The sequence below is a fragment of the Daucus carota genome, chromosome 1 (assembly GCF_001625215.2).
Source record: "Daucus carota subsp. sativus chromosome 1, DH1 v3.0, whole genome shotgun sequence".
NCBI lineage: Eukaryota > Viridiplantae > Streptophyta > Magnoliopsida > Apiales > Apiaceae > Daucus > Daucus carota.
Genome location: NC_030381.2, coordinates 30,971,986 through 30,998,664, shown reverse-complemented (window position 1 = coordinate 30,998,664; position 26,679 = coordinate 30,971,986). Strand labels below are relative to the sequence as shown.

The following is a 26,679-nucleotide window of genomic DNA, read 5'->3' as shown; positions in this document are numbered from 1 at the left end:
AGTCCACATTCATTATTCGGTTGTTCCCCCTTTCCCCTTTCTTTTACTTTAATGTACATAATTTTTATTTTACATGAATATTGACAAGAAAAATGTTAAATACATTTGTTATAGTTGTTAATTTTTGGATTTATAAATCAATCAAATGCACATTTTCAATTAAAAAATAATGAAATATATATTTGTTATTTATTTCTCAAATGAAAATAAATAATTATTTTAAAATTCGCTGGGTCCCCGTATCCATGTCGAAAATTATTTTGGGCATTTTAACTGTGTACACGCTTCATGCAGTCTCGTTGAATTACTGTACCCTCATCATCATGCCTTAATAGAGCTATCGTTTGAGCTATCGACCAGAACTGCGATTCCATCCAAACTTTCATCACCAAATCAAGAGCCCACTTGCAATTAATAAGCGAAAAACAAAGCTCTCACCAAGGAGAGAAAACATCCTGAAAACACAAGTCAAAAATCGAAATAAAAGCAAACTGAAAACAAACGAAAATAAAAAAACTTAGACCTGACAATCGAAATCACAAGATGAACGATTAACTCTCGTATGTGATAAACTCCGTTTGAATCGAATAAAAAAATAAACCGGAAGCTCCGGTGATCTAGATTTAAAAAAACAAACCAAAGGAAATAAACCTTTCCTCGAAAAGGAAGATTATTGAAAGAAACATATAAGATAAAACAAACAAAAGAGCTTAGGGCTTTCCACTAATGGAATATATGATCACATAATATAATTTTCATTAACTACAATCGAACTAATTAATGAATTTAAATGTAGACAATTAAAAATAATTGAAAAATTATCTACAATTAAACCATTCACTTGTCTCCTCATATAAAACACCCTGATGCCTAAAATAAAAATCTAAATCCCGACACGATCGTTTAACAAATATTGTTAGGCTTATTAAAAATATGTTCAAAATAATATATAGGGAGGGCTTTCTAAATTTATAATATTTATATTTAATGGCTAAACAAGATAGCTCCACTGTATGTATTGAAAATTTAAAAAATCAAAGGCCTCTTGGTTGAATGGTAACTCTTCACTTTCTTTATTAGATGTGAAGAGTGTGTTTAATTATAAAAAAATTTGTCAATTGCACAATAAAATCAAGCATAGTAATAATCACCGGAATTTTATAATTTGATATTTCTAATCTTATGAATTTTTCTTATTTAAAACACATCAAATGAATTTCAAGTAAAATAAATGAAACCCAAAACAGTATTTCAATAATATTGTTGTCATTAAAATCTTTCTCGTTCATATTATATATATATATATATATATATATATATATATATATTAAAGTGATATAAAAATCACATATATATTATGTGTTAGAGTTAAATTCACGAACTTCTTAAAAATACATTTTTATAACAAAATTACGAAAACTCGCTTTAAATTAAAGATCAAGCAGTGTTCTGTGTTTTTTATTCAAACTATATTTATTTCTAACCAACCAACCACTTTTAACTTATTGGAATATATAAACAAAATGACAAATTTAATATTAAAATCATAACCACTATGTATGGAAACGTTCAAACTCTCTCTCTCTCTCTCACACACACACACAAAATCAAGTCATAATAATAATCACGAAATTTACTATTTAATATTTCTAAAATAAAATAAATGAAATCATAAATAGTATTTCAATAATATTGTTGTTTATTAAAATCTTGCTAATTCATATTATTAAAACATATTAATGTTATAGAAAACTCACATATAGTATTTGTTGAGCTAGATCCACAAACTTCCCAAAGAATACTTATTAATAACAAAATTGAGCAAAATCCCTTTAAAAATATATTAAGCAATGTTTTGTGCGTGATTTAGAACTAACTCTAGTTTTTTTATGGGTTAATTATGGGCCTGAAAACATATCAAGATAGCACTAAAGTCACCATAAATATCAAACAAGTCACCATAAACATTAAACAAGTACCTCCAAATATGAACTCAAGTAGTAAAAATATTATTTATAGACTTTTTTTATTATTTTTAAATGTTACCACAACCTATTAAAAGGTTATGACTAGAGATTACTCTAACCAACCAACCACTTTTAACTTATTGGAATATGTAAACAAAGAGACAAATTTAATACAAAAACCATAACCGTTATGTATTGAATCCTCCCAAATCTTTTTTTATCACAGAGACTCTCATTCTCACTCCCCACCTCTTCCCCTCATTTTTGTCATAAAACAAGAAAGGCAAAAATGAACAAGATGCCTTCTAATTCATCGTCTATTCCTTCAATTACTTCTCCTAATAAGAAGAGGAAGGATAAAGATCAAAATGGTGACATTGGCCCAACCAAGAGAGCCTCCATCTACACCGGAGTTTACAAGTATATATCTTGCTCATTGACTAATATGCGTGTTATACTTTGTGGGAAATATAATTTCCTCTTCATTTTTGGAAGATGGGATAGTTTTTTAATATTATGTCATAATTAAAAATTATTCATATAACAAGGTATGTAAATTTTAATTTCACATGTATTAATTTTGTTTTGTTAATTGGCATATACTGGTTGTAGGCATAAAACAGGAAGGTTTGAGGCTCATCTATGGGACAAAGATTCTTCGACAAACCAACTGAAAAGAAAGGGAAAAAACGGTGAAATTTATTTTATTTTACAACAGTTCTACTAAGTTTATCTTTTGTCAACTTTTAATGGTAACTATAAGAAGATCTATGATGTTTCTTTTAATTATTATTATTATTATTATTATTATTATGTAATATTATAATCTTTAGTACATTTTTTGTGTAGAAATTATCACTTTTGTCTTCTAACCATGTTTCAATTTTGTGATATCTTACCTCTGCAACTTTGTCGGTGCTTAGTTTATCTCGGTATGTTCCTCCTCATTTTAGTATTCATTGTTCCAATATATATTTATATACTTAAAAATTATATTCATAATTATAAAAGTTATATATGTATATATATATGTGTGTGTGTCATGAGTTATAATTTAGACATATGGCAGGTTCATATGATGATGAAGAATCAGCGGCTCATGCTTATGATCTTGCCGCTCTCAAATATAGGGGACCCACTGCTACACTAAATTTTTCGGTACTTTATATACATATGTTTGTCTTTTACATTGATTGAAAATCATTATGCTGATTATTATTCATGTTTATTTGTTTCATTATGCCAACCTTTCTTTAATTCATTATATTATATATATCACTACACCATATATGGTCTGTCCTAACACCAAATTTTTGTTGCTAAAACCGTCATTTATGTTGCTATTGTGTCTAAGGCAACATTTTTTTTCCAAATTCGAAGATGTTGCGAAAATCCATGTGGCCGTAGAGGTTTTGCTAACATTTTGTCCATTTTTTGGTAACATAGTAAATAACGTTGCCATAGAGTTGTATGGCAACATCTCTTTGGTTAACAACATGTATTTCACTGTGCTTTAAAGGTTATGGCAACACCTCTTTTAAATAGCAACACCACTTTTTATGTTACCATAAAGTATAACTAAAATCAAATTATATGATTATGCCAACACTTTTAATGTTATAGCATCACTGTAAATTTATTTTCTTAGCATCACTTTTAACATTTTATTATTCAAACTTTTGTTTGAATAATAGATCATCACTTTATAAATAACAATATCAAGTTTCCAAGAAAACAAACAACCAAATTCTCCAACATAATATAAAACCTAAATAAAAGTTAAGCAAGGACATGTTTAGTTCAGAATACGGAAAATATCAATCAAGGGCAGTTAATCACTGCCATTGTTGGCCTGTAATGGCTCAACTGTTGGCTCAGCTGCACTGGTTAGCTCGATATCGAGATTAAGGCCTGGATTCTTTTCTGCCAGCTTAACCCTCTTTTGCACTTGTTCTTCCATCTCCTTCGCAATTTGATCTCGAATTTGTTCAGTTAAACTAGCCACATACTTCTATAGAATGGTAGGCAAAGGGCGTGCATTTTTTTCTTTTGTTCCCTTTTCTGAATAAGCCTCCCCACTAAAAAAGTGCGACTATGATCCTTCCCACCATAAACAACTTCATCAACTTCGTCAGTTGTTCCATCTTTCAACAGTTTCTCTACATTTTTCTATAACAATAACATGCATACATTGAGCAAAAAAATGTTTCAATCATCTACAACTACCAAAAAGTATTTAAAATAGCAAAACTAAACATCGAGGATATAATTGTACAGATACTAATTTATATTTGTATTCTAATTATAAAGTCTGAGAACTTACAACTTTTTTCTCAACATCTTCAGTAGGTAGCTTGTATGTTCTTGTGTTATCCCATTTGCGTGTTTTAACATAAACATCAGCATCTGATATTGGCGCCGGTGGTTGTTCACGGGTAGCCTTCAATGCACTTTCAAGTGCCTTGCAAAAAAAAAGGTTTTCACCACATCAAACAGTTCAATTTAAAGGATGCATAAAATCTTCAAATTATCGTACTTATAGAAACAAACAAGAGGACAAGCATATTCCCAACAAACAAATGCACCATAGCATTTCCTACAAAATCTTTAACCCCCTTACTGTACTCTTCACTGAACCTTGGAGGATTAATCCACATTTCACTCATCTTTAGGTTCTGTTCAATAAAATACAACTCAATTATACAATATGTAAGCCTTAATAATAGTATCATACCTAATAGTAGTACCTAACAAATAGATTTACAAACATATATACAATATATAAGCCTAAACATGTTACTTTCTAGAGTTGCAGACTGCTATAGTTTAGAGGCCATATAAATTAATATTAGGGAATACATTTATAGTTATATAATTGTAATTATAGTAACTTGTATGATATAAAACTGAAATTAACTCCTACTCAAGCACGATATGCACACAAATAACTCCTACAAAAACTTTACCACTAAACTTATTCACTCTGCAAAAGAGGGCACATTACCACTAAACTTATTTAAAACTTAAGCATTCTTGAAAAAATAGGGGTGACTAACTATTTAAGACTTATGCATTCTTTAAAAAACGGGGGTGACTAACTATGCATATATACTAATTTACGCATATATACTAACTAATTAATCCCCAACACAAATTACAATGCTATTAAAAGAAAAATTGCACTAGCACTACAAGAATAAAGACTAAAACTCAAGAAAATTACACTTTACATGGCACATTTTCCAGGAATACAAAAAAAAAACTAATTAACATGAAAATACACTTGCAAAACTCAACCAATTTAACAAGTTTGTATACACTAATATATTCTCCAAAATCCCCACAACTACATACTAGGCCGTGATATCTTACAACTACTAAAACTCAAGCATTTTAACAAGTTTATATAAACTAATTCACTTTCAAAAACAAGATAATAATAGGCAAATAGTAAGAATGCATAAATTCATTTACAAACAGGGTAATTGTAGATGAGCAAATACACGCCAAAAGTATATAAATTCACATGCAAATTGAACCCTAATCACACCAAATTAAACCCCCAATTAAAGAAACCCTAAATTAACAACTTAAAATTAGGGTTTTAAAACCCCCAAATAAACAAGATGAATTGAGAGAGGTACCTTATAGTTAGAGTCGGACCAAATTCGAGCTGTGAGAAAAGCAGCTAGCCGTGCTCCTTGTGTATAAAGTCGTCGGACCCTTTCCCAAACTTCGCAGATTCCGGCTTCGAGAGATGAAAGGGTGAGAAGAGAGAGAGATGAGGGATATGGGAGAGATGAGAGAGCGAGATGGAGAAGATGCCGAAGAGAGATACCAGAGAGATAGAGTGAGAGATGCGAGAGAGAGAGTGAGACATATGGGAGAGAGTCCTGAGAGATTGAGTGTTTTTAATTTTTGTTTTAATTTGTCTGAGAGACAAGTAGTATTTTGTCTGAGAGACAAGTAGTGTTTTGTCTGAGTGGGCGGTTGCTCAAATTAGTTCAAAAAACATCCCACGAGGTGTTGGCATTGAGGCTTTTTCCTAGTTATGGCAACATATTTCTTATCAATGGCAACACCTAAATATGATGTTGGTATACACCTACTTCAATCAAATTTTAAGCATCTGATTCAACATTTTTGGTGGCAACATCAATATGCAATGTTAGGATAGACCAAATATGGTGTAGTGTATAGATACGCCGTTATTTGATAGAGAACCATATTATATAGAGTAGCCTAGAGAACCATTTGATTCTACTTTAAAATTTTCTAATAATTTTAAACTTGAGTATACTTATGTAAAAACTTTGATTCTATTGTACAATACTAATCACACAAACAATTTAACACTTGCAACTTATGCAAACAATTTGATTTTTTCAAATTTTGTTATAGTGCAGAATCACTTTGGACAAATATGGTTCTAGTTGTACCATTTGGAATATTATGATTAAAATTTCAATGATTTTTTAGGATAAAAATGATGAAACTTTATTTTTTATTTATTAATTAAATATTTGAAGGATAATATGATTGATACATGTAATTTGTGCATATATAGAGGTGTTCTGTATGGGACTCTATATAAGATGGTCTTCGTTAAGTGTGACTATACATACATACATATATATTTATTCTATTACAAACACCCTTATTCTACCAACTACAAATATCACTAAAATTTCAAAACGAATATTTTATCACTAGCCTATATATATATATATATATATATATATATATATATATATATATATATGTGTGTGTGTGTGTGTGTGTGTGTGCGCCCTAAAATGGTTATCTAACCATTAAATTAGATTCATATATTTGTTATAATATGTATATTATGTATGAAAAATGCAGGTGGAGCTATATGAAAAAGATGTAAGAGAAATGAATGGCTTGACAAAGGAAGAGTATGTAGCCACTTTAAGGAGAAAAAGCTCTGGATTTTCCTCGGGATTTTCACAATACAGAGGAGTATTTAAGTAAATAACATTATATATATATATATATATGATTTTTTAAAGATTAAGTTTTTAGACACATGCTAGTACTTAGAATTTTTAGCTATGTATTTTTTTTTAGCCAAGACATCGGGAAAAAAATAGTTATATATGATGTGGCATGCACAAGTGAACTTATAAATAATTTTTTGGGTGACATAATTTTTGTCCCACCTAGTATCTTAAATATGTTACAAATATATAGGTCTGTTATACAATTTTTCATAATTTTTTCCACAGATATTTTTGTTATTTTTGCATAACTGCCTCATTCCTAATTTTATGTAATTTTACATAAATTTAAACTTAAAATTGCTTAAACAACTCTATGAGAAAAATTGTATTTATTAGTTTTAGTGTACTCTTCTTACCATTTAAGTTGTGTATAGTATAATTTATTAATTTAAATATGGATATAATAATGAATGATTGCTAAACCTTCTTTTGTATTATTATATTATATAGTCATTTACGTAATATTGTTTTGAATTAAATATATAAAATCCTCTTTAATGTCATTATATTATAATTAATATTAGAATTAAATATATAAAATCCTCTTTAATGTCATTATATTATAATTAATATGAACAAAACTTTTAATTAGTTAGACCAAAAAAAAAGTGATGGATAATATTATATGATATATATAAATAGATGAGTATTATATATGAGAAGTAAAAAGTCTCACGTTATTGATTTGGTAATGTAGACACCATTCCAAAGGTCGATGGGAAGCTCGAATTGGACATGTTGATGGAAAGAGATATCAATACTTGGGAACCTTTGGTATGTATTCTGCACTCTATACCTCTACAAGAATAGATATACATACACATTACCACCAGTTATAGTGTATTACTGATTTAAGTATGACTTAGATCATATACATATAGATATGAGAAAAGTTATATAGAGACCTTTATTTTATGGGAGACTTAAGAGTTTATTAGAAACCTTAGAGTGCATGTATCATGTTTTGCAATTTTTATTATATTTTTTTCTATAATTTATCATTATTGCACATTTGTGAAATATTTTTTGGATTTTTATTTCAGTTGTATTAGATTTTTTGTGTAATTTATCATTAATTCACATTTGTGGAATACTTTGAGATTTTTTTTCTTCTTATATTGGTTGTTAAATGAAGCTTCTGAAGAGGAAGCAGCTAAGGCATATGATTTGGCTGTAATTCAGCAAAGAGGAAAAGATGCTTTGACAAACTTTGATATAAGTAAGTATTTACAATATTTAGTTGCTTTTTTACATGTGTATACTTGACGCTGCAAGCTATTTTGAAATTTTGATGAAATTATAATATTGACAGTTTTAGAAAGAATCTTGTGCAAAAACCAGTGACATATGTGTAAAAACTAGTACAAAAAACTCTTTTACTTGGGGTCTTTTCAACAGTCGCTTTGTAGAAGTGAGGTGGAACAAAATCTATATAACTTTTTATGTTTTTAAAGAACACAAATATAGCAAATACAAATGCAAATTAAATAAAACTAATCTCAAATTTAAGAAATCAATTCTTTAAAATTTTTGGTGATTTGTTTGGTCACCTAAGAAATTTTATAAATTTCTTGAAAATAATATGTGATAAAAGAATTCACTTAGCTACTCGGTCTCAAGTTAGTTTGCTTCACAAATAATTCCTAACAACTATACTCAAACTTACTTGTGTTTCTTAAAGAACTATACTTTATTACATACATGGCTTTATACCCGCATTTACAACCGTATACCAGTACATGTAATATTCTCATTTTTAAATATAATAAGGGTTGGTACCCAACCAATTTCTTGAGTGTTTCAATTTTTAAATTTAAGAGCTTATAAACTGTGCCAATTTATACTTTGTGAAAATATAAATTTATTTTAGTAATCCGTATAATGTAAAAATATGTTTATATATATATATATAGTATACTATTATTTGATTTATTTTATAAATTATCTTAAGAATATTCAATATGCTGTTTTATACGCTATTAGAGTCAAGATTTTTATATAAGTAAAAATAAAAGGACTTAGTGATGATTTAATAATTATATTTAGATTAGAGCATAAAATTAAAAATTTAAAAATAGTCATGAACTTTATAATGAGAATTATATTCTTTTTACAAAACTTTCTTTTAATTGATTTTAAACATAAAAAGAAAAAGAGGTCATATTCAAAATACAAAATCTTCATCTTTTTTATAATTACAAAAACTCTATATATTTTGTTTTAACACAAATAAAGGGGATCTTTGTATTTAGCAAACTTTATTTTAATTGATTTAGATTATAAAAATTATAAATTATTTTCATATTTAAATATTATGTATATATATATTATAAATATTAAACATTTAACAAACATAAAGTCTAATGATTGGTATTTATACAGTGGTATTTAGAACTTATAAAGAATAAATGTCGTATTCATACTTCTATGAGAATTTTATAAACCTACTTTTATTTGATTTTTACAAAACCTAAGCAAAACTTACTTCTATTTGAATATCCTTTTTAAAACATTGTTATCATTTCAAAGTTTAGCTCATGTGGCCAAGTGACCTTGGTTCCATTCTTATATTCCATTACCATCCTTTCAAGTAGTCTAGCACTAGCTCTTAATCTTCCTATATTCATCACTGTGTCCAAGTTGAGGTTTGGTGACATCAACTTGCTCAATGAAAAACTTAGTTCTTGATTTTAGAATGCAATAATAGATTGTAGAGGCTTTATGTCATATACTTATTCTAGCTTCATCAATATTGGAAATGATGAGCTTATAGTAGGAGGAGACATTCATATTTCTTTTCTTAGGCTCCATCTTGGGATTTTAAATTTCACTTTCTTGACTAGGCTCAAAGATGCCTAGATCTGGAATGTCTCTATTGGACCCTTCATTTGAATTCAATAACCTCTTGACCCTTAGTCTTGCCCTCCTTGTTCTCCTTGATTCTATCTTCTCTTCTCTTATTTCTCCCTTAATCATTCTACTAGTCTCTTGTGCTGTTATTCATCTTCTCTTTATTGCTCCTCTCTTTTGTCTTGATCTAATTATTAAATAAGATACAAGATGGTCATAATAGACAATTTGGTGAATCAACATCCTTATTTAACATAGACAATGAATTCAAAAACAATATGGATATCGAATTCGATGGTTCCTCTTTAGACGAACATGTAATAATTATATAAATGAGATTTTGAATGATCCTGCATTTGAGAATAATGAATTGAGTCAATATAGAGCTTTAAACAGTATCGTGGATATGCTATCTTTGGATCAACTTTGGGTTCAATACAAGGATATGGTACCTGATAAAGAGTATCATAAAGGTGACATGACTAGTGATTGACTTGAAACAGAAGCAAAAGAGGGAAAATACATTTTACATGCTAGAAGACAAATGTTTGTAGTTGTGATGGAAGCTAGAGATCTAATGAAAGAAACAAAGTGAAACAACTCTTCTTTTTAATAATGTGCGCGGTCAACAAATACTTTGCCTTAGCATCATTTTTAGTAAGTAGTATGTTCTGAAAGAGAATTTGAGATTGTTGAGGAATTTTGAGTTGATTAATTTGGTGGTTGTTTATGCTTAACATGTGATCTAAATTTTTTTCCAACTTCTAATTTTATGTTATTTTTATCAAGTTTCTTTATGCTTTTCAATCATAAAAAGGTAAGTGATATATCATACAAGAATCTACGAAAAAACATACATTATAGTACGCACAACATTGCTAGAAGAGGGAGAATACGAGCATAAAGATTACATTTATAACATAGAAATCCTATAACTAATATCTATATTATTTATATCATGTATAACCATAATAAGTAGTTTATTACATTGGAAAATTATCTTAACATTCTTTATATGTGTGATTATAATATATACAATCACATCATTAAAATTATATATTATGATATTTTATATAATAGAAGATAATGCCATTATGGTATTAGAGCCATCAAATATTTTTTTCCTTTCTTGTTTTTCACTTTTATTTACCTCTCCTCATACTACCATCATGCATATTTCTTTATTTCAATGTTACATGTCAAAAATTATGTCCATATTGCACCAGATATTAAAAACTTTCTTATTCAAAAAGCTTTTATAAAAACTCCTTGAATATCGTCAGCTAATTCTTCTACCACTTTTACCTTTGACTTGAACCACACAACAGAAAAATTTAATCTAGTACATACTATTTGGGAAAACATGATAACATTGTTATTTAATCTAGTACATACTATTTGGGAAAACATGATAACATTGTTCTTACTTTGATACACCTAATAGACTCCCATAATGTTAGGTCCAGATATGATTGTAGAAGGGGGGGGTTGAATACAATCAGTACCAAATCGTCGCGGAAGTTAATCTGATTGAATATGATTTGATAATCAGATTATAATTAATTAATATAACAATGTTTGAAGTCGTTATATAATTAAGATGGTTCAGTTTTAATGTCCACTAAAGTTCGTAGAATAAATTCGACAGGGTATATTCTAGATTTAGTGATTAAAACAACCGGGTTATCAAAGCACAGAAAACTGTGGATATAACGATCAAGCAAGTTACGAACAACTTGAAAGCTTTACAAATGCTTTGATTACAAAGTGAATGAACACTTGAAAATGAAGGATGCAATGCCATATATATAGGCAAAGCATTTGTACTTGTAAGACAATTGAAAGACAAGACAATTGCAAGTAGAAAAGACAATCTAGCAAGGGCAAGACAATTACAATTGCCTATCAAGCCAAAAGCATGGCAGAAAGACAATCTAAAGGCTAGCAAGACAATTTATAGTTCGGTCAGACAATTATATTGTCTTGGCAGTGTGGTTCTCTCGGCCAGACAATCCAATTGTCTTGGCAGAGCACCTTCGGTCAGACAATCAAAGATTGTCTTGGTGATCTTCATTCGGTCAGACAATCTTTGATTGTCTGGGAAGTCACAGAATGTCTTGCAGACAATTTTATCTCGGTCAGACAATGCCTAATTGTCTTGGCAGATTGTTCTCGGGCAGACAATATAAGATTGTCTTGGCAGAGTGGTTCTCTCGGCCAGACAATCAAAGATTGTCTTGGCAGTTGGAAATTCGGTAAGACAATCTCAGATTGTCTTGCTGAGCTTGAGTGGATGATTGAATGTGATTTGTAGATTATATTTAAATAGAAAATTATCCACTTAATTAATTTAATCATATAAATTCATAAATTAAATTAATTCGAGAGTGAATTAATTTAACAAATAAATTACATAATTAATTTAATTATTTAAGAAGTGAAATAATAATCTATTAAATATTTAATCACCCATTCATCAGCAGAACTGCTTCCCGTCTTCTTTAAACAATAAAAACTCCGTCTTGATCAGTCGAGCGAACGAACCACCAACTCTGCTTGACTTCAAATATTCAATTTGAATAACTGATACACAGATGCACTGTCTGGTTCATCTGTATCTAGTTAAATCAAATATTCTTTGTCAAATAAACATTAAGAATTTGATTTGTTCGTCGAGTCTTCGTCTTGTAAGTACTTCTTCATTAAATGGAATCTTCTGATAAAATAAAGTATAGGAACTTTATATCTTCTGAACTCCTGGACGTGCCACAAGAGATTATTTGTGCACTGAGGCCTGAACATATTAATGAACTTCTTTCAGTGGTGTGCAGCAGCATCCTGGAATTTATCTGACATATAATTCCCATAAATCATTTGACGTTCTTCGTACGGATTCCGTTGACTTGCTATTTACTGAGCTTTCTTATCTGAGTTGAGTTGTATCTCTTTAAATACAAATAGGCTGAACATATGCCTTTCACATAACACCCACATAATCATATTATCTACATCTGTTGACATTTGGGGTCTCCCTTTATAATCTTTTTTTATTAATCCAACTATCTTTTAATAAATTTTTTAAATTATCCCATTTACACATCTAAATATATGTTTTTATCATAATAATTATAAGGTTACATATTATATTGGTCATTTACTTAATCTTTTGGTGTAATGCTTTAAAGATTTATGACAGAACCATAACATATTTAGATTTAGTTATTCACATGTCAAACCATCCTTTATGTACTTTATGGAGGAACACAATCATTTTCACTTGTACATGAGTCACACATTAAAATTGATTCCTTCACCTACTTTGAAGACTAAGCATTGACCACTAATAAATGTTTTTCATAAGCAAGATGAACAGAAATATTCTTGATATTTAGAATTAACAATATCTAAAGTTTTCATATGTATACATGTTGGTTATTTAAGGATATTTATTTATTGGTGATATCACTCAAAGGATTAAAAATTGCATATATTTGACATCCATCATTTCAAAATTTTAAAGTTTATCATAAGTATTCTCCTTTCTCTTGTTATCATTTAGTATTGATTTCATACAATCTCAAAATACTTAATCAAAACAATTTCATTATTAAAATACTGATTTTCAATGTATTTCAAACTTAATTGCATTTTAGCTCAAGCACATGAAACCCTTCACTTATTTAATCTTATTAAAATTCAATGCTGCAATGGAGTTAATATTTACATACTTCATTTCAACATTATTGATCACCATCACATTGTCAAACTTACAAAAATTGGAATTATCAAATGAAGCACATCCATTATCTCTATCCTTACTGCTTTGTCAATAACAGCTTCTTACTTATTGGTGGTTTACATCACTTCCCTCACCTATCCTTTAAAATATTCACTTTCAATTTCGTTGTTGTTTTATAAAGATTTAAACAATGGAATGTAAATAGCAAAAGTTTATGGCTTGTATAGAACATTAAACCATATTCATAATAGATTACAAAAGGATGTTCCTTGAACATATCTAACAAAATATCCTAATCAATCTATTTACTCAGAACGAGTGACTTCTCCTTCTTCAGCATCTGAACAGTGAATAATTGGAGTTGACGGCTCATTCTGAGTTGGCTCTTCAGCTGCAGTGGATTCTCCACACTTCTTTCTTTCACGAGCCAAGGAGAGATAATATTGAACCTCAATATCCACAGGGTCTTCGATGAAATCTGCTGGCTGAGATTGGTTGATATACTTCATCTTCCTGAAGTATTGCTGAATATTTCTTCTTGTGCAGTAGTTCACAATCTCAGTAACAGCATCAGCTTTGGCCTTAGTAGCGAAGCCCTTGGTTCGTAGAATTGTAGATACAAGAACCAACTGACTCACATCATACTTGAGAAGATGTTGGTGGTCCAGGTAGAAGGTTCCAAATTTTCTCTCGTGAATGAACTTGACACAGTAAGGCTTTCTGACAACTTGTGGACTGTTATGAATGGCACAATCCATAAGTCTGTCACGTAGGAGTTCATTCAAATTCGAGCTGCGTCTAATCTTGTTACGAATCACCCAGATTTCAGTTAGAGATAGAAACTTGAATAGATCAATTGAAACCCTGAATGTTCCGTTTCTCTGAGTAGAAATAATGATCTCCCATTCATTGAGAAGATTCTTGACACCAATAGTTATATATTCTAACTCGAGAGCAAGAGCACGCATAAACATATCTTCATTAGGGTTAGCCTCTCTCAGGTCATAAATGAAGGATTTGAATTTACCATCATTGAAAGGTTCCCTTTGAGGTCCAGAGAGGATTTGCCTTGCAATATCCCAGCTTTCACCAACTTTCCTGGAGATATCCTCTCTCTTTTCCTTGCACTTAGCATCCCATAGTTTCTGTTTCTCCAGCTTGACCAACTCATCAGTTGTCCTCTTTTCATCTACCAGTTTCTGCAGTTCCTGAAGCTTTGCTTTGCTAGCTTCATGTTGAGCTTTAAACATCTTGACCTTTTCCATGTGCTCAGGATCTACAGACTGATCTTCATTGAAAAGAAAGCCTTCCTCGAAACGACCTTCTTCTTCAGCTTCAAAGTAAGCAGAATCAAATGCATCATCATCATCAACATCTTCAGGAATGTTATCATAATCCTGATTAGTGAAGATGTTCTCAGTTTCAGGCATTTTGCCTTTAGACTTGCTAGCTTCAGAAGAGTCCTTTTCACTTGCTCCTTCTCCACCCTTATCACTCCTATCAGTATCTCCACCCTTGTCACCACCATTGCCACCACCACCAGCATTGCTGTCATCCTTATCTTTGTCATCCTTATCCTTCTCCCCCTTAGTTGAGGGATCCTCTGGAGTAGACTGAGATGTTGACGGATTGATCTTTAAGTGTTGAACAACTTGAGCCAAAGTTTGCTCCAAGTTGTCAAGCTTCGTCAGACAGAGCTCCTGAGTTGTATCAAATTTGTCCATCCTAGAGTGAATACCCTTGACATGAGCATCTAATTCCTGTTTGAGGGAAGAGAATGAAGGATCAACAGCCTTGTCTTTTAGAGTTACCAACTCTCCACTTCTGAATCTTGCGTTCTCAGCATTCAACCTTTCTATTTCAGCCCTCAGAGAAGCCATTTGTTCCTGTAACAGATCTGTGTTGGTGTGTGCACTCACCTCACGAACACTCAAAGATTTTTCACTATCCTCTCGTGCATGTGTTTCGCTCGGTGTTTGCCTGATTTCACTCGTAGTTTTCACACCGTCACCAGCACCTGTATATACAACCATAGTTCCCTGAGATGGAACTGTAGGAGGTGAAGAAACAAATTGTTCTCCGAATGCCTGTGAAGGCGGATGTACTTGCAGGTTGCCAAGTAGATCCTGATCCAAAAAGAAAGAGTGATCAGAAAGATTTTCATATAACATGTTTTGAAATTCTGTGCTCTCTCTAAGTGAAGAATTAAAAGACACAGGTTCAGTGTTTACTAGCGTGAGTGCTAGTTGTGTGCTTGACTCTTTACAGGATACCGCGGTCGGACGGCCAATTTCAATAAATGCATTCTGTGGAGAGAATGAATCTAGAGACTGTATATTTACCATGTCAGAGTCCAAATCCTTTTGGGAGGAAATGGATGTGGCTGCAGTTGTCTCCGGTTCTGCCACCCTTTGCTTCTTATGAGACAGAGCTGCGGGTTCTCTCAGAATAGCACTCCCACTCCGTTTCCGGGCTACCTTTCGAACAACAGGTGTATGAGTAGTGTCGGTTGATGTGTTTGACGAAGACTCAGTTGTTGAATTGGAAACATCAGCTTGGATATGAACCTGGGTGTTTACAGGTTCAATGCTGGGAGTCTGGAAATCAAATCCAATATCACAATCAAAATCTGCAATATCAATATTAAAGGTATCAGTGAGATTAGAAAGTACCTGAGCTACCTGTAAATCAGCCCTGAAGTCCTGTAGGGCAGGATTGATAGCAGAATCAGCAGGCAGTGGCTGAGAGGTTGATTGAGGTTGAGGTATGGTATGTGTATGTGTAGGTGAAGGTGTTGGTTCAGATTGAGAGGGAAGAATGGAGGCTTGTTGGTCTGGGAAGAAGTTGTATTGTGGAGGGGATTGGTGTTGAGATTGGTGAGGAGATTGGTGAGGAGATTGTTGTGGTGAATTGTAATGTGGGTTGTAGGGAGAGTAATGTGAGGATTGGCTGGATGATTGGTAGTCTTGTAGGAGTTGAAGTGGTTGAAAGTTTTGAGGAGGTGATTGTGGTTGCGGCTGTTCTTGTTGTTGAGCTTGTTGTTGTTGTTGATTGATAAGTGGTATTTATACACACTTATAGGCCTTCATTTCCACTTAAATTGGTTGATTGTACTTAAGTGTGTAGTGTCTTTTGATGTGTTTTTATTGTTTTTCTGTGCAGGTCACGAGTTGAGGTGATGAAGTGATTTTCTATCATTTTAGGTTGGTTTTGGTGCATTATTTGCGAGAATAGAGAATTGTGGATTCACCGAGACTTGGGATTTTGTGGGTATATCTTCTACAAACCCTCACGAGAACACACTCGTCCACTAGAGCTATCTAGGGGTTTAAAGGGCTTGTTGCATATGCTAAATGCAACCGTGATCACCTACGGAAGTGGTACTAGGAACGAGGAAGGACATGCACGCGAGAACGGGCTGAAAAACAAAGAATCAAGGCTGTCATCACAGACAGTAGCGCGCCCGCGCTAACCTGTAGCGCGCCCGCGCTACAGCCTGCATCACTAGCGCGCCCGCGCTAGTGTAGCGCGGTGGCGCTCCGCAGAAACTCCCCGGGCCGATTTTTACAGCTTTTCTGATGGATTTTCGCAGCGGTCGAGGCCCGGGTGAAGTAGTCAATGCATTTTTATTTCTCGTGTGTAAAAACCCTAGCCTCATAGTCGTAGTTTAGAGTAGAGTTTAATATCGTAATCATAGTTTTAGTTTTAATCGAAGCACATTATCAGTTTTGTATTGGATCGTTCTTTGCGAGGAAGTGACAGTTTCGAGCAAGATCGTGAACTTCAATCTGTAACGTGTGATCCTTATTATTATTAATACAAGCATTTTTATTCCATTTAATTCTTGTCTTTTCTTTATCATGTTTTCATTAGAACCCATGATGTCGATTAGTTCGATTATGAACTAACCGCCTTCATGGGATTCTAATGGATTTATCGATGTAGTCTAGTAACGATTATAATTACGTGATTTTGTGACATATGTTGATTTCTTTGCATGAGCCGTGCTTATTCTTCTTAGAAGCGTAGCTAACTTCTAAGTTGTTTGTTAATTCTTTTTGAAGCGAGAGTGGATGATTGAATTTAGAACTATGCCATGTAAACATAGGATTATGTGAATGAAACATAATTTGTGGTAGACTTGAACTATTTTTATCACCCTGTGTAATCACGATAGACGACTTGTTATTAAACCTCTCTGCTTACACTACCGCTATAGAGATATAGGGTCTGAGCTTTGTTGGTGTCCAGGAGATTTCTATCTTAATTGTGGATTTTGATTGGTATGATATGTGTGCAACGAGAGTTGGCATGTATTACTTCCGTGTTGTCTGATTAGGATCAACAGTCGCATGTTAATCAGTAATTTCAATTCTAGATGAATTCGATAATGAAGTTAGAATCCCATGTGTTTTCCTATTCTGAATTTGATTAGTAATTTTAATTATTAGTATAAAAGAACCCAATCCTTGTTAATTGTCTTAGCAGTGATAATTGATCATACATTGTTGCATAGGTGCGTATTCTTAATTCACCAGTCTCTGTGGGATCGAACTTAATATATTACTTGTGATCGCGTACGCTTGCGTGTAGATTTCACCGAACAAGTTTTTGGCGCCGCTGCCGGGGACTCGGTGTTAATTAATTAGTTTATGCACTTGTCATCAGTGTGCATTAAAATTCACTGACTAGGATTCTATTCTCTTCTCACTTTTCTTCTTTTCTTTATTTCAGGTACTTGGATCGCGTTTTTACTAACGAGTTTTCGAACCCGTAAGAAGCAATGGATTCATCTTTTTCTTCTGATTCTGAAACAATGGATTATGCTAGGACAGCAGTTGGTGAGGCATCCCGTGAATTTTCTCGTTTGAAAATCAATGATAATCAGGCTGACACAATTGAACCAGCAATATCCGCCAGTGGCATTCGTATCAAGCCATCAATCATTCTCAAGCTGCAAGATACCATTCAATTTGGGGGTTCTGTTCTTGAGGACCCAAATCTACATCTAAGGAATTTCGAGAAATTCATTACTGCATTGGACTTCAATATCGGACCTAAGGATCTAGTGAAACTGAGACTCTTTCCATTCACGCTACGTGATGTAGCACGATCGTGGTTTATCTCTCTCTCGGCAAGCACTACTAATAGCTGGAACAAGTTGGAGAAAATATTCTGTACAAGGTTTTATCCTCTAATCAAAGTATCAGCTATCAAAAACACTGAAGGCAAATTCTCTCAATTCTCGGGAGAATATCTTTGCCTAGCTTGGGACCGATTCAAGAAGATTCTCGAAAACCTCAAGGAAGATGACATGCCTCCTGGAATGGCAATTAATTACTTCTACAGGGGTCTTAATAGTCAATGTAGAGCAGAGTTAGACGTAGCAGCTGGAGGAAGTTTGTGGAACAAAAACTTCGATGATGCTTACGAACTGATAGAGAACCTGGCCGCTGCTGAGCACAAAGATCTAAAGTGGAAGATTCCAAAAGAGGAAGAATCGGAGGAGGATGAAGCGGTCGAAGTCACTCAGGAAGTCCAGATGACTAATTGGCACAGAATCAGAGCTCACTCAGACTCAAACTTTAATGCATGTGGAGACACTTGTCCTCTATTCTCTGCCAGTGCGAGTAACCAATCTGCAATTCAATCACCTGCTGATTCAACACTGAATGAAGCACAGTACCGAAGAATAATCAGGCGTATTGACGTGTTGGAGGAACGAATTGGTCGCTTTGCTGATATACTAACGGATTCTCTTGCTGAAGCGTTCTTGGCACTAGACGTCAATGTTACTTGGGATTCGTTTGGTTATGGAACGAGGTATCCTCCACAGGATACTTCATCGGAATCTGATTAATTCTGGACTTCACGTCGAGCTAACGACGTTAAACAAGCGCTTCGTGGGAGGCAACCCACGCATTGGAACCACATTGTACCATTGTAAACCTCAAAAACACAAAAATCGAAAAATTTCAGCCTCCGGTGTCAGACACTAGCGCGCCCGCGCTAGTGTCAGGCGCGACCGCGCTAAGTTGCACGGCGCGCCCGCGCTATACTTAGCGCGGCCGCGCTACTGACTGCCGGACCGGCGGATTTTTCCCCCAAAAATAGTTTTTTTTTCGTTTTAAAAAGCCCACAATCCTAATTTTGCATGCCTAGCCCGAAATACACCCTCTAAAACCCTAACTCAGCCCTCCAATCCCTATATAAACACAAACATATCTCCAATTCCCATTATAATTCTCTAAACCCTACCTATATATACACATCCATACACACAACCTTCATTCAATCTCTCCAACCCAATACACACAAACCTCTTACAAATCTAAATCTCTACCAATGGCACCCAAAAGAGCAAGAAGATCACAAGGACCGAGCACCCGAGCCGCCGCATCTAGCGATTCTTCCTCGATGGGCGAGGTTGAGTTTACCTCGGATGGTGCGAGAAACGAGTTTCAACGGCTTATGAATAAGTCGTTAGTTAAGGAGAGGGGATTCTTGCCCACGGCGGAAGATGGTGAGCTCTTGAACATGATTCAAGAACGTGGTTGGGAATCTTTTTGCGAGGCTCCGGAGGCGGTGCCCTTGGCTATTGTTCGAGAATTTTATGCTAATGCCAAGGAGAATCGTGATGGATTCACGGTTGTTCGGGGAATCCGGGTGGATTACAGTGCGGATGCAATCCGTAGAGTCATTGGGGGGCGTGCCAGGCGCCCTGATGAAGAAGATTGGGTGGTGGAGAGGATTGGGCGTGCAAAACGCCGATTTGATGATGATCCGGTTGATTTGGAGCGGCTAGTCTATGATATGTGTGTGCCGGATACACGTTGGAAGATGACTGCACCGCCTTTGCCGGCACATGTTTCGTTTCCAGCAGCCGCGTTGAACCGGTATGCAAAGGCGTGGAACGCCTTCATATGTGCCAACATCATGCCATCGTCACATGGGCATGAGGTGATAGTGGAGAGAGCGATTCTGCTCTATGGGATTGTCTTGGGCAAGTATATTGACCTGGGACATGTTATTCATCAGGGGATTCTGAGGTTCTTGCGAGGAGGAACCACTGGTGCCATTCCCCATGGCACAATTGTTACCAAGCTCTGTCGATCGAGTGGTGTTCGTTGGCCATCCAACGAGCAATTACAGTTGCCAGGGACACCTATTGATCATTCGGCGATCAGTCGGATGACGGAGTGGGAAGGAGGAGTTCCCCACCCTCGAGGTCTCGGGTACTTATATGATGAGATGCCAGGGGGACGTCCCGAGTTTGTTAGGAGGGAGCAGCCTAGAGCTTCTGGAGCTGGTACGTCGCAGACAGAGAGGAGCTCCGAACCGATGGGAGATGTTCATTATCGCCGCCTAGCGAGGCGGATGGACGCCATGCATGACATCCACCAGAGGTTTGCTTTTGATTTGACACAGGCTCTAGGCAGTGCTTTTCAGGCACAAGGGGTCACAGTTCAGTGGCCAGTATTCGGAGCGGGGATGCAGTATCCTCCACCAGATTCACCTCCAGCAGAGGAGGGCGAGGACTCGGACTCCGAGTAGGTATGTGGGTGCTCTAGCCTTTTTATCACTTTCAATGGGGACATTGAAAATTTTAAGTTTGGGGGTGGTAATCTAAGGAAGAGCATATTATTAGATAGTTTTTTTTATTATTGCATGTGTTAGTTAGTTCATGTAGTTCACGTTTATTTTATGTTGATTTGATTATTACTCACGTTTTTTTTTTTTTTATTTTACTCACGTTTTTTTTTATTTTGCATAATAACTGTCATAGTTAGTATCACGAGCATTTGCATGAATTATGAAGTTAAGCCAAGTTAATTGCCTATGATGAATTATGTGCGTAGTTCTTGATTAGTAGTTTCAATTGCAATGCTAGGTTAGTACTTGGAAATTGCTTGTGTTGGAAATTGTAATTCACATATGTTCTTGAGATAGGATTTAGACGAAATTCCATGAATTCTAGGATTGAATTGAACACCCTTCAGCTTAGGTCTGTAAATCTTAAGTTTGGGGGAACTGAGGAGTAGATATACCTTTCTAAAAAGAATAATATAGAAAAAAAAAAAAAAAAAATTATAGTAGTAAATAAATTCACTAAAAAAATAAGTGGTAGAATTAACTAGGTTGAGCTCATTAGTACTCGAGTAATTAAGTCTGAGGGGACTTTGTGCCTAACAACCTAAAGCCCTTCGTGGTTTGGGATTGTTGACCCAACGCTCGCTACATGGGTACTAGTGCATAAATCTTTAGGGATCTCAACCATTGCACAGTTAAATAAACCACTAGAATAAAGTGAATAATTGGTGTGTGAAGTCTTGTGGTGTTCGTAACGCATTTACACTGCGAAGCGCTCTGACCTTAGACCAAGCAATTAATCACCAATAAAAAAAAAAAAAAAAAAGAGAAAAAAAATAATATAGTGAATAGAATAGAAGGGTGTGGACATTCTTTGGGACCTTGGCTTTTAGTTGGACTTGAGTGACGGGGTGTTAGTTTAGACTTTTACGATTCTTGATTGGGATTCTGTGGGAGTAGTAGTTTTTGTCTTGTCTCAATAAAAGAGCATGCTTGCACACACGGGCACTCCACACTTGTAAATAGAAGAGTGATTGACTTGGTAGCGAGAGAGATGAAAGTCGAGAACATTAGCACAATCTGAGGTATTAAAAATTGACAAGGCAATGACTTCATAGTTTATTCATTCATCACGTAGTTGCATTCGTGCATTGCATTGTATTATTGTATAGTGTCGTTGACGCTTGAGGACAAGCATCAGTTTAAGTTTGGGGGTGTGATAAGTGGTATTTATACACACTTATAGGCCTTCATTTCCACTTAAATTGGTTGATTGTACTTAAGTGTGTAGTGTCTTTTGATGTGTTTTTATTGTTTTTCTGTGCAGGTCACGAGTTGAGGTGATGAAGTGATTTTCTATCATTTTAGGTTGGTTTTGGTGCATTATTTGCGAGAATAGAGAATTGTGGATTCACCGAGACTTGGGATTTTGTGGGTATATCTTCTACAAACCCTCACGAGAACACACTCGTCCACTAGAGCTATCTAGGGGTTTAAAGGGCTTGTTGCATATGCTAAATGCAACCGTGATCACCTACGGAAGTGGTACTAGGAACGAGGAAGGACATGCACGCGAGAACGGGCTGAAAAACAAAGAATCAAGGCTGTCATCACAGACAGTAGCGCGCCCGCGCTAACCTGTAGCGCGCCCGCGCTACAGCCTGCATCACTAGCGCGCCCGCGCTAGTGTAGCGCGGTGGCGCTCCGCAGAAACTCCCCGGGCCGATTTTTACAGCTTTTCTGATGGATTTTCGCAGCGGTCGAGGCCCGGGTGAAGTAGTCAATGCATTTTTATTTCTCGTGTGTAAAAACCCTAGCCTCATAGTCGTAGTTTAGAGTAGAGTTTAATATCGTAATCATAGTTTTAGTTTTAATCGAAGCACATTATCAGTTTTGTATTGGATCGTTCTTTGCGAGGAAGTGACAGTTTCGAGCAAGATCGTGAACTTCAATCTGTAACGTGTGATCCTTATTATTATTAATACAAGCATTTTTATTCCATTTAATTCTTGTCTTTTCTTTATCATGTTTTCATTAGAACCCATGATGTCGATTAGTTCGATTATGAACTAACCGCCTTCATGGGATTCTAATGGATTTATCGATGTAGTCTAGTAACGATTATAATTACGTGATTTTGTGACATATGTTGATTTCTTTGCATGAGCCGTGCTTATTCTTCTTAGAAGCGTAGCTAACTTCTAAGTTGTTTGTTAATTCTTTTTGAAGCGAGAGTGGATGATTGAATTTAGAACTATGCCATGTAAACATAGGATTATGTGAATGAAACATAATTTGTGGTAGACTTGAACTATTTTTATCACCCTGTGTAATCACGATAGACGACTTGTTATTAAACCTCTCTGCTTACACTACCGCTATAGAGATATAGGGTCTGAGCTTTGTTGGTGTCCAGGAGATTTCTATCTTAATTGTGGATTTTGATTGGTATGATATGTGTGCAACGAGAGTTGGCATGTATTACTTCCGTGTTGTCTGATTAGGATCAACAGTCGCATGTTAATCAGTAATTTCAATTCTAGATGAATTCGATAATGAAGTTAGAATCCCATGTGTTTTCCTATTCTGAATTTGATTAGTAATTTTAATTATTAGTATAAAAGAACCCAATCCTTGTTAATTGTCTTAGCAGTGATAATTGATCATACATTGTTGCATAGGTGCGTATTCTTAATTCACCAGTCTCTGTGGGATCGAACTTAATATATTACTTGTGATCGCGTACGCTTGCGTGTAGATTTCACCGAACATTGATATTGTTGTTGTTGAAGTGGTTCTGGAACTTGGACAGGCTGAAAAGGAACACTAAATTGTTCGAGCATGAATGGAGTCACTACCAGCGGTACATTATCATGCTTTTTCTTGTTGACCAGCCTAGTTTGGATCTTCGCACATGTCCTCTGAATAGGAACAACAGGAGAATCGATGTACATGTGCCTATCATCAGCATTCATCTTATCATTCATAAACAACATCAGGAATCTGGGGTAGAAGCATTCAACTTTGTCATTCTTCTGAATTGATCTCTGTGAAACAGACCCCATCTTCCTGATAATCTCCCTCAGCAATATCTTCCCAAAATTGATTCGTCGGTTGTAAGCTATGCTGAATCCAAAGATCTGCAGCATTGAAGATATATTTCCAAAATTCTTCCTATTTGTGGGAGCAAACACCTTGGCAAGGGTGTCAAAGAACACATCCCATTCAGCTTTCAGATTTCCCTTTGACATCTTCGGGAGAAAAATCTGACCCTGATAGTGAATATCCTGAAAGAACTGTCTCAATTCATCCTCAGAGGGATCTGGCTCAAAATTGTCCCTTGGAAGTCCTAAGATCCGGTTCACATCATCGACAGTGATTACAATCCTCTTCCGGTTAGGTAAATCCCCTATTAACTTGTAATTCTCCAGAGTTGTAGAGTTAACAGCATTTGAGTAGAAGTCAAAAAGAGGTTGCAGCTTAATCGGAATATCTGCAGTCATTGCTGTACTGACCAAACTCTGTCTCGAAAGAAATCTGACCCAAGTCCGGAATCTATCAGAACAGTCATCAGGGTTGAGGCTTGCACAGTAGTTAGTCTCAGCAACCACAAACTCTCCGGCCATTTTTAATAATTAAAAATTGAATTAAGCGAGAATTTTTCAAATTAAATGTGAATTCTCAAATGTCTCGCAAATTTCAACTATTAATTAAAGCTTAAATAATTAATTAATAATTCGAAATATTAGAGAGAAATCGAATTAAAAGTTAATTAACTTAAATGGGACTAAGCAATTAATCCAACTCAGCCAAACACGCCCTTAAGTCAAAAAGCCCAATTTCAACTAAACACAATCCAAACGGCTCCTTAAGTTCAAGAACCCCTAAAATCAATCACAAACCCTAACACCAAATCGAATTCAATCGGTCCACAAAACGAGTCAGATGAATCAATTACTTCAGTCCACACCACAAACTCAACCACCAGTACACACGGAATTGGTTAAAAAATCGAGCAGAATCGTCGAGGAAAGAGTCAAAAATCGGGCAGCAGTTCGACTCAACACCACAAAATAATCAGTAACCAGCAAGCAATAGAGCTTGAATAATCGAAGCACAGCAAGTTTTTAACGAATAAACTTGAAAAACGATGAATAAACGCAAGTGTGTATATACGATCGTGTAAGTATATGAGTGAAGTGAAGAAGATGACTTCTGGCAAGACAAACGAAATTGTCTTGAACAATTGTCTGAATGAGCGATATATGCATAAGGCAGGTGAGTCTCGGTAAGACAATTTGAAATTGTCTTGCCGAGACTTGCGAAGGAAGTGTAGAAGACAAACGGGAATAAAGTCTCGGGAAGACAATGTAAGATTGTCTTGCCGAGATTTATCTAAGCAGACAAGTCACGTGTCTGTAAGACAATTATAATTGTCTTACATAAACAAAAGAGGCGATGAAGGGGATAGGCTCGGGAAGACAAAATAATTGTCTTGCCGAGTTTTGTTTGAATTAAAAGCAATACACTGAGAAACCGGTTCAGCAAGACAATTTGAGATTGTCTTGCCGAGCCAATCAGTAGACAAAGCAATTGTCTAACAGAAAAATAATAAAAATAAAAAAAATATGATTTTTGGTTAATGTAAAAGATAAAACTTTGCGCAATTAAAATCAAAAATCTGTAAAAATAAAAACAATACTATAAATTGCACAAATATTTTGTAAATTTCAACTTTAATTAAATATAAATACTTATGACTTTAACTTCAATTCAAAAAGATGAATTAACTTAAAATCAAATATTTATGCTTAATTAATTTTGAAAAATACAATATAATTACAAATGATTATCTAAATGCTTAGGGAATAGTACAGGGGAGTTTATGAGCACTTAGAAAATTACAGACTAATATACAAACATGCATAATTACTCAGAATATTATCAGATAACCTACAGAAAATCATATAAAATCTAATAAAATAGATATAATTATACAGAAAATTCACAAAAATATATAAAAACATATAATGCATATGAAAAATATATACAAGAGAACTATGTCATATTTAACATCCCTAACTCACAAACCAGCTTAGAGAAAGTGGATTCATCCAGTGGCTTAGTGAAGATGTCAGCAATTTGCTCAGTCGTGGGTACAAAATGTAACACCACTGTACCATTCATGACATGTTCTCTTATGAAATGATACCTGATGTCAATGTGCTTGGTTCTTGAATGTTGAACCGGATTGTTGGAAATGGCTATGGCACTTGTATTATCACAAAATATGGGAATTTTGTTTACTACAACACCATAATCATTCAGTTGGTTCTTGATCCACAAGATCTGAGCACAGCAGCTACCAGCAGCTATATACTCAGCCTCAGCAGTAGAGGTAGACACTGAGTGCTGCTTCTTGCTATACCAGGAAACCAACCGACGTCCTAGAAATTGACAGCTTCCAGACGTACTTTTCCTATCAATCCTGCATCCTGCATAATCAGAA

The 26,679-nt window shown here is 34.5% G+C and overlaps 1 protein-coding gene and 1 long non-coding RNA gene across 2 annotated transcripts in view; one reads left to right on the top strand and one right to left on the bottom strand.

Annotated features, from left to right (window-relative positions):
• Window positions 1–2,256: 2,256 nt before the first annotated feature.
• Window positions 2,257–26,679, top strand: part of LOC108220857 (AP2-like ethylene-responsive transcription factor At1g16060) — a 33,265-nt gene continuing 8,842 nt past the window's right edge. The window contains exons 1-7 of the mRNA XM_064085990.1: window positions 2,257–2,387; window positions 2,580–2,659; window positions 2,891–2,899; window positions 3,037–3,125; window positions 6,834–6,958; window positions 7,689–7,765; window positions 8,127–8,210. Coding sequence (XP_063942060.1) covers window positions 2,257–2,387; window positions 2,580–2,659; window positions 2,891–2,899; window positions 3,037–3,125; window positions 6,834–6,958; window positions 7,689–7,765; window positions 8,127–8,210 — 595 coding nt within the window. The remainder of the gene's footprint in view (window positions 2,388–2,579; window positions 2,660–2,890; window positions 2,900–3,036; window positions 3,126–6,833; window positions 6,959–7,688; window positions 7,766–8,126; window positions 8,211–26,679) is intronic.
• LOC135150858 (uncharacterized) lies at window positions 3,623–5,956 on the bottom strand. Its single transcript, XR_010289291.1, has 3 exons — window positions 5,612–5,956; window positions 4,291–4,428; window positions 3,623–4,136 (listed from the first exon to the last, which is right to left on the bottom strand). It is a non-coding gene; the product is annotated as an uncharacterized LOC135150858 (long non-coding RNA).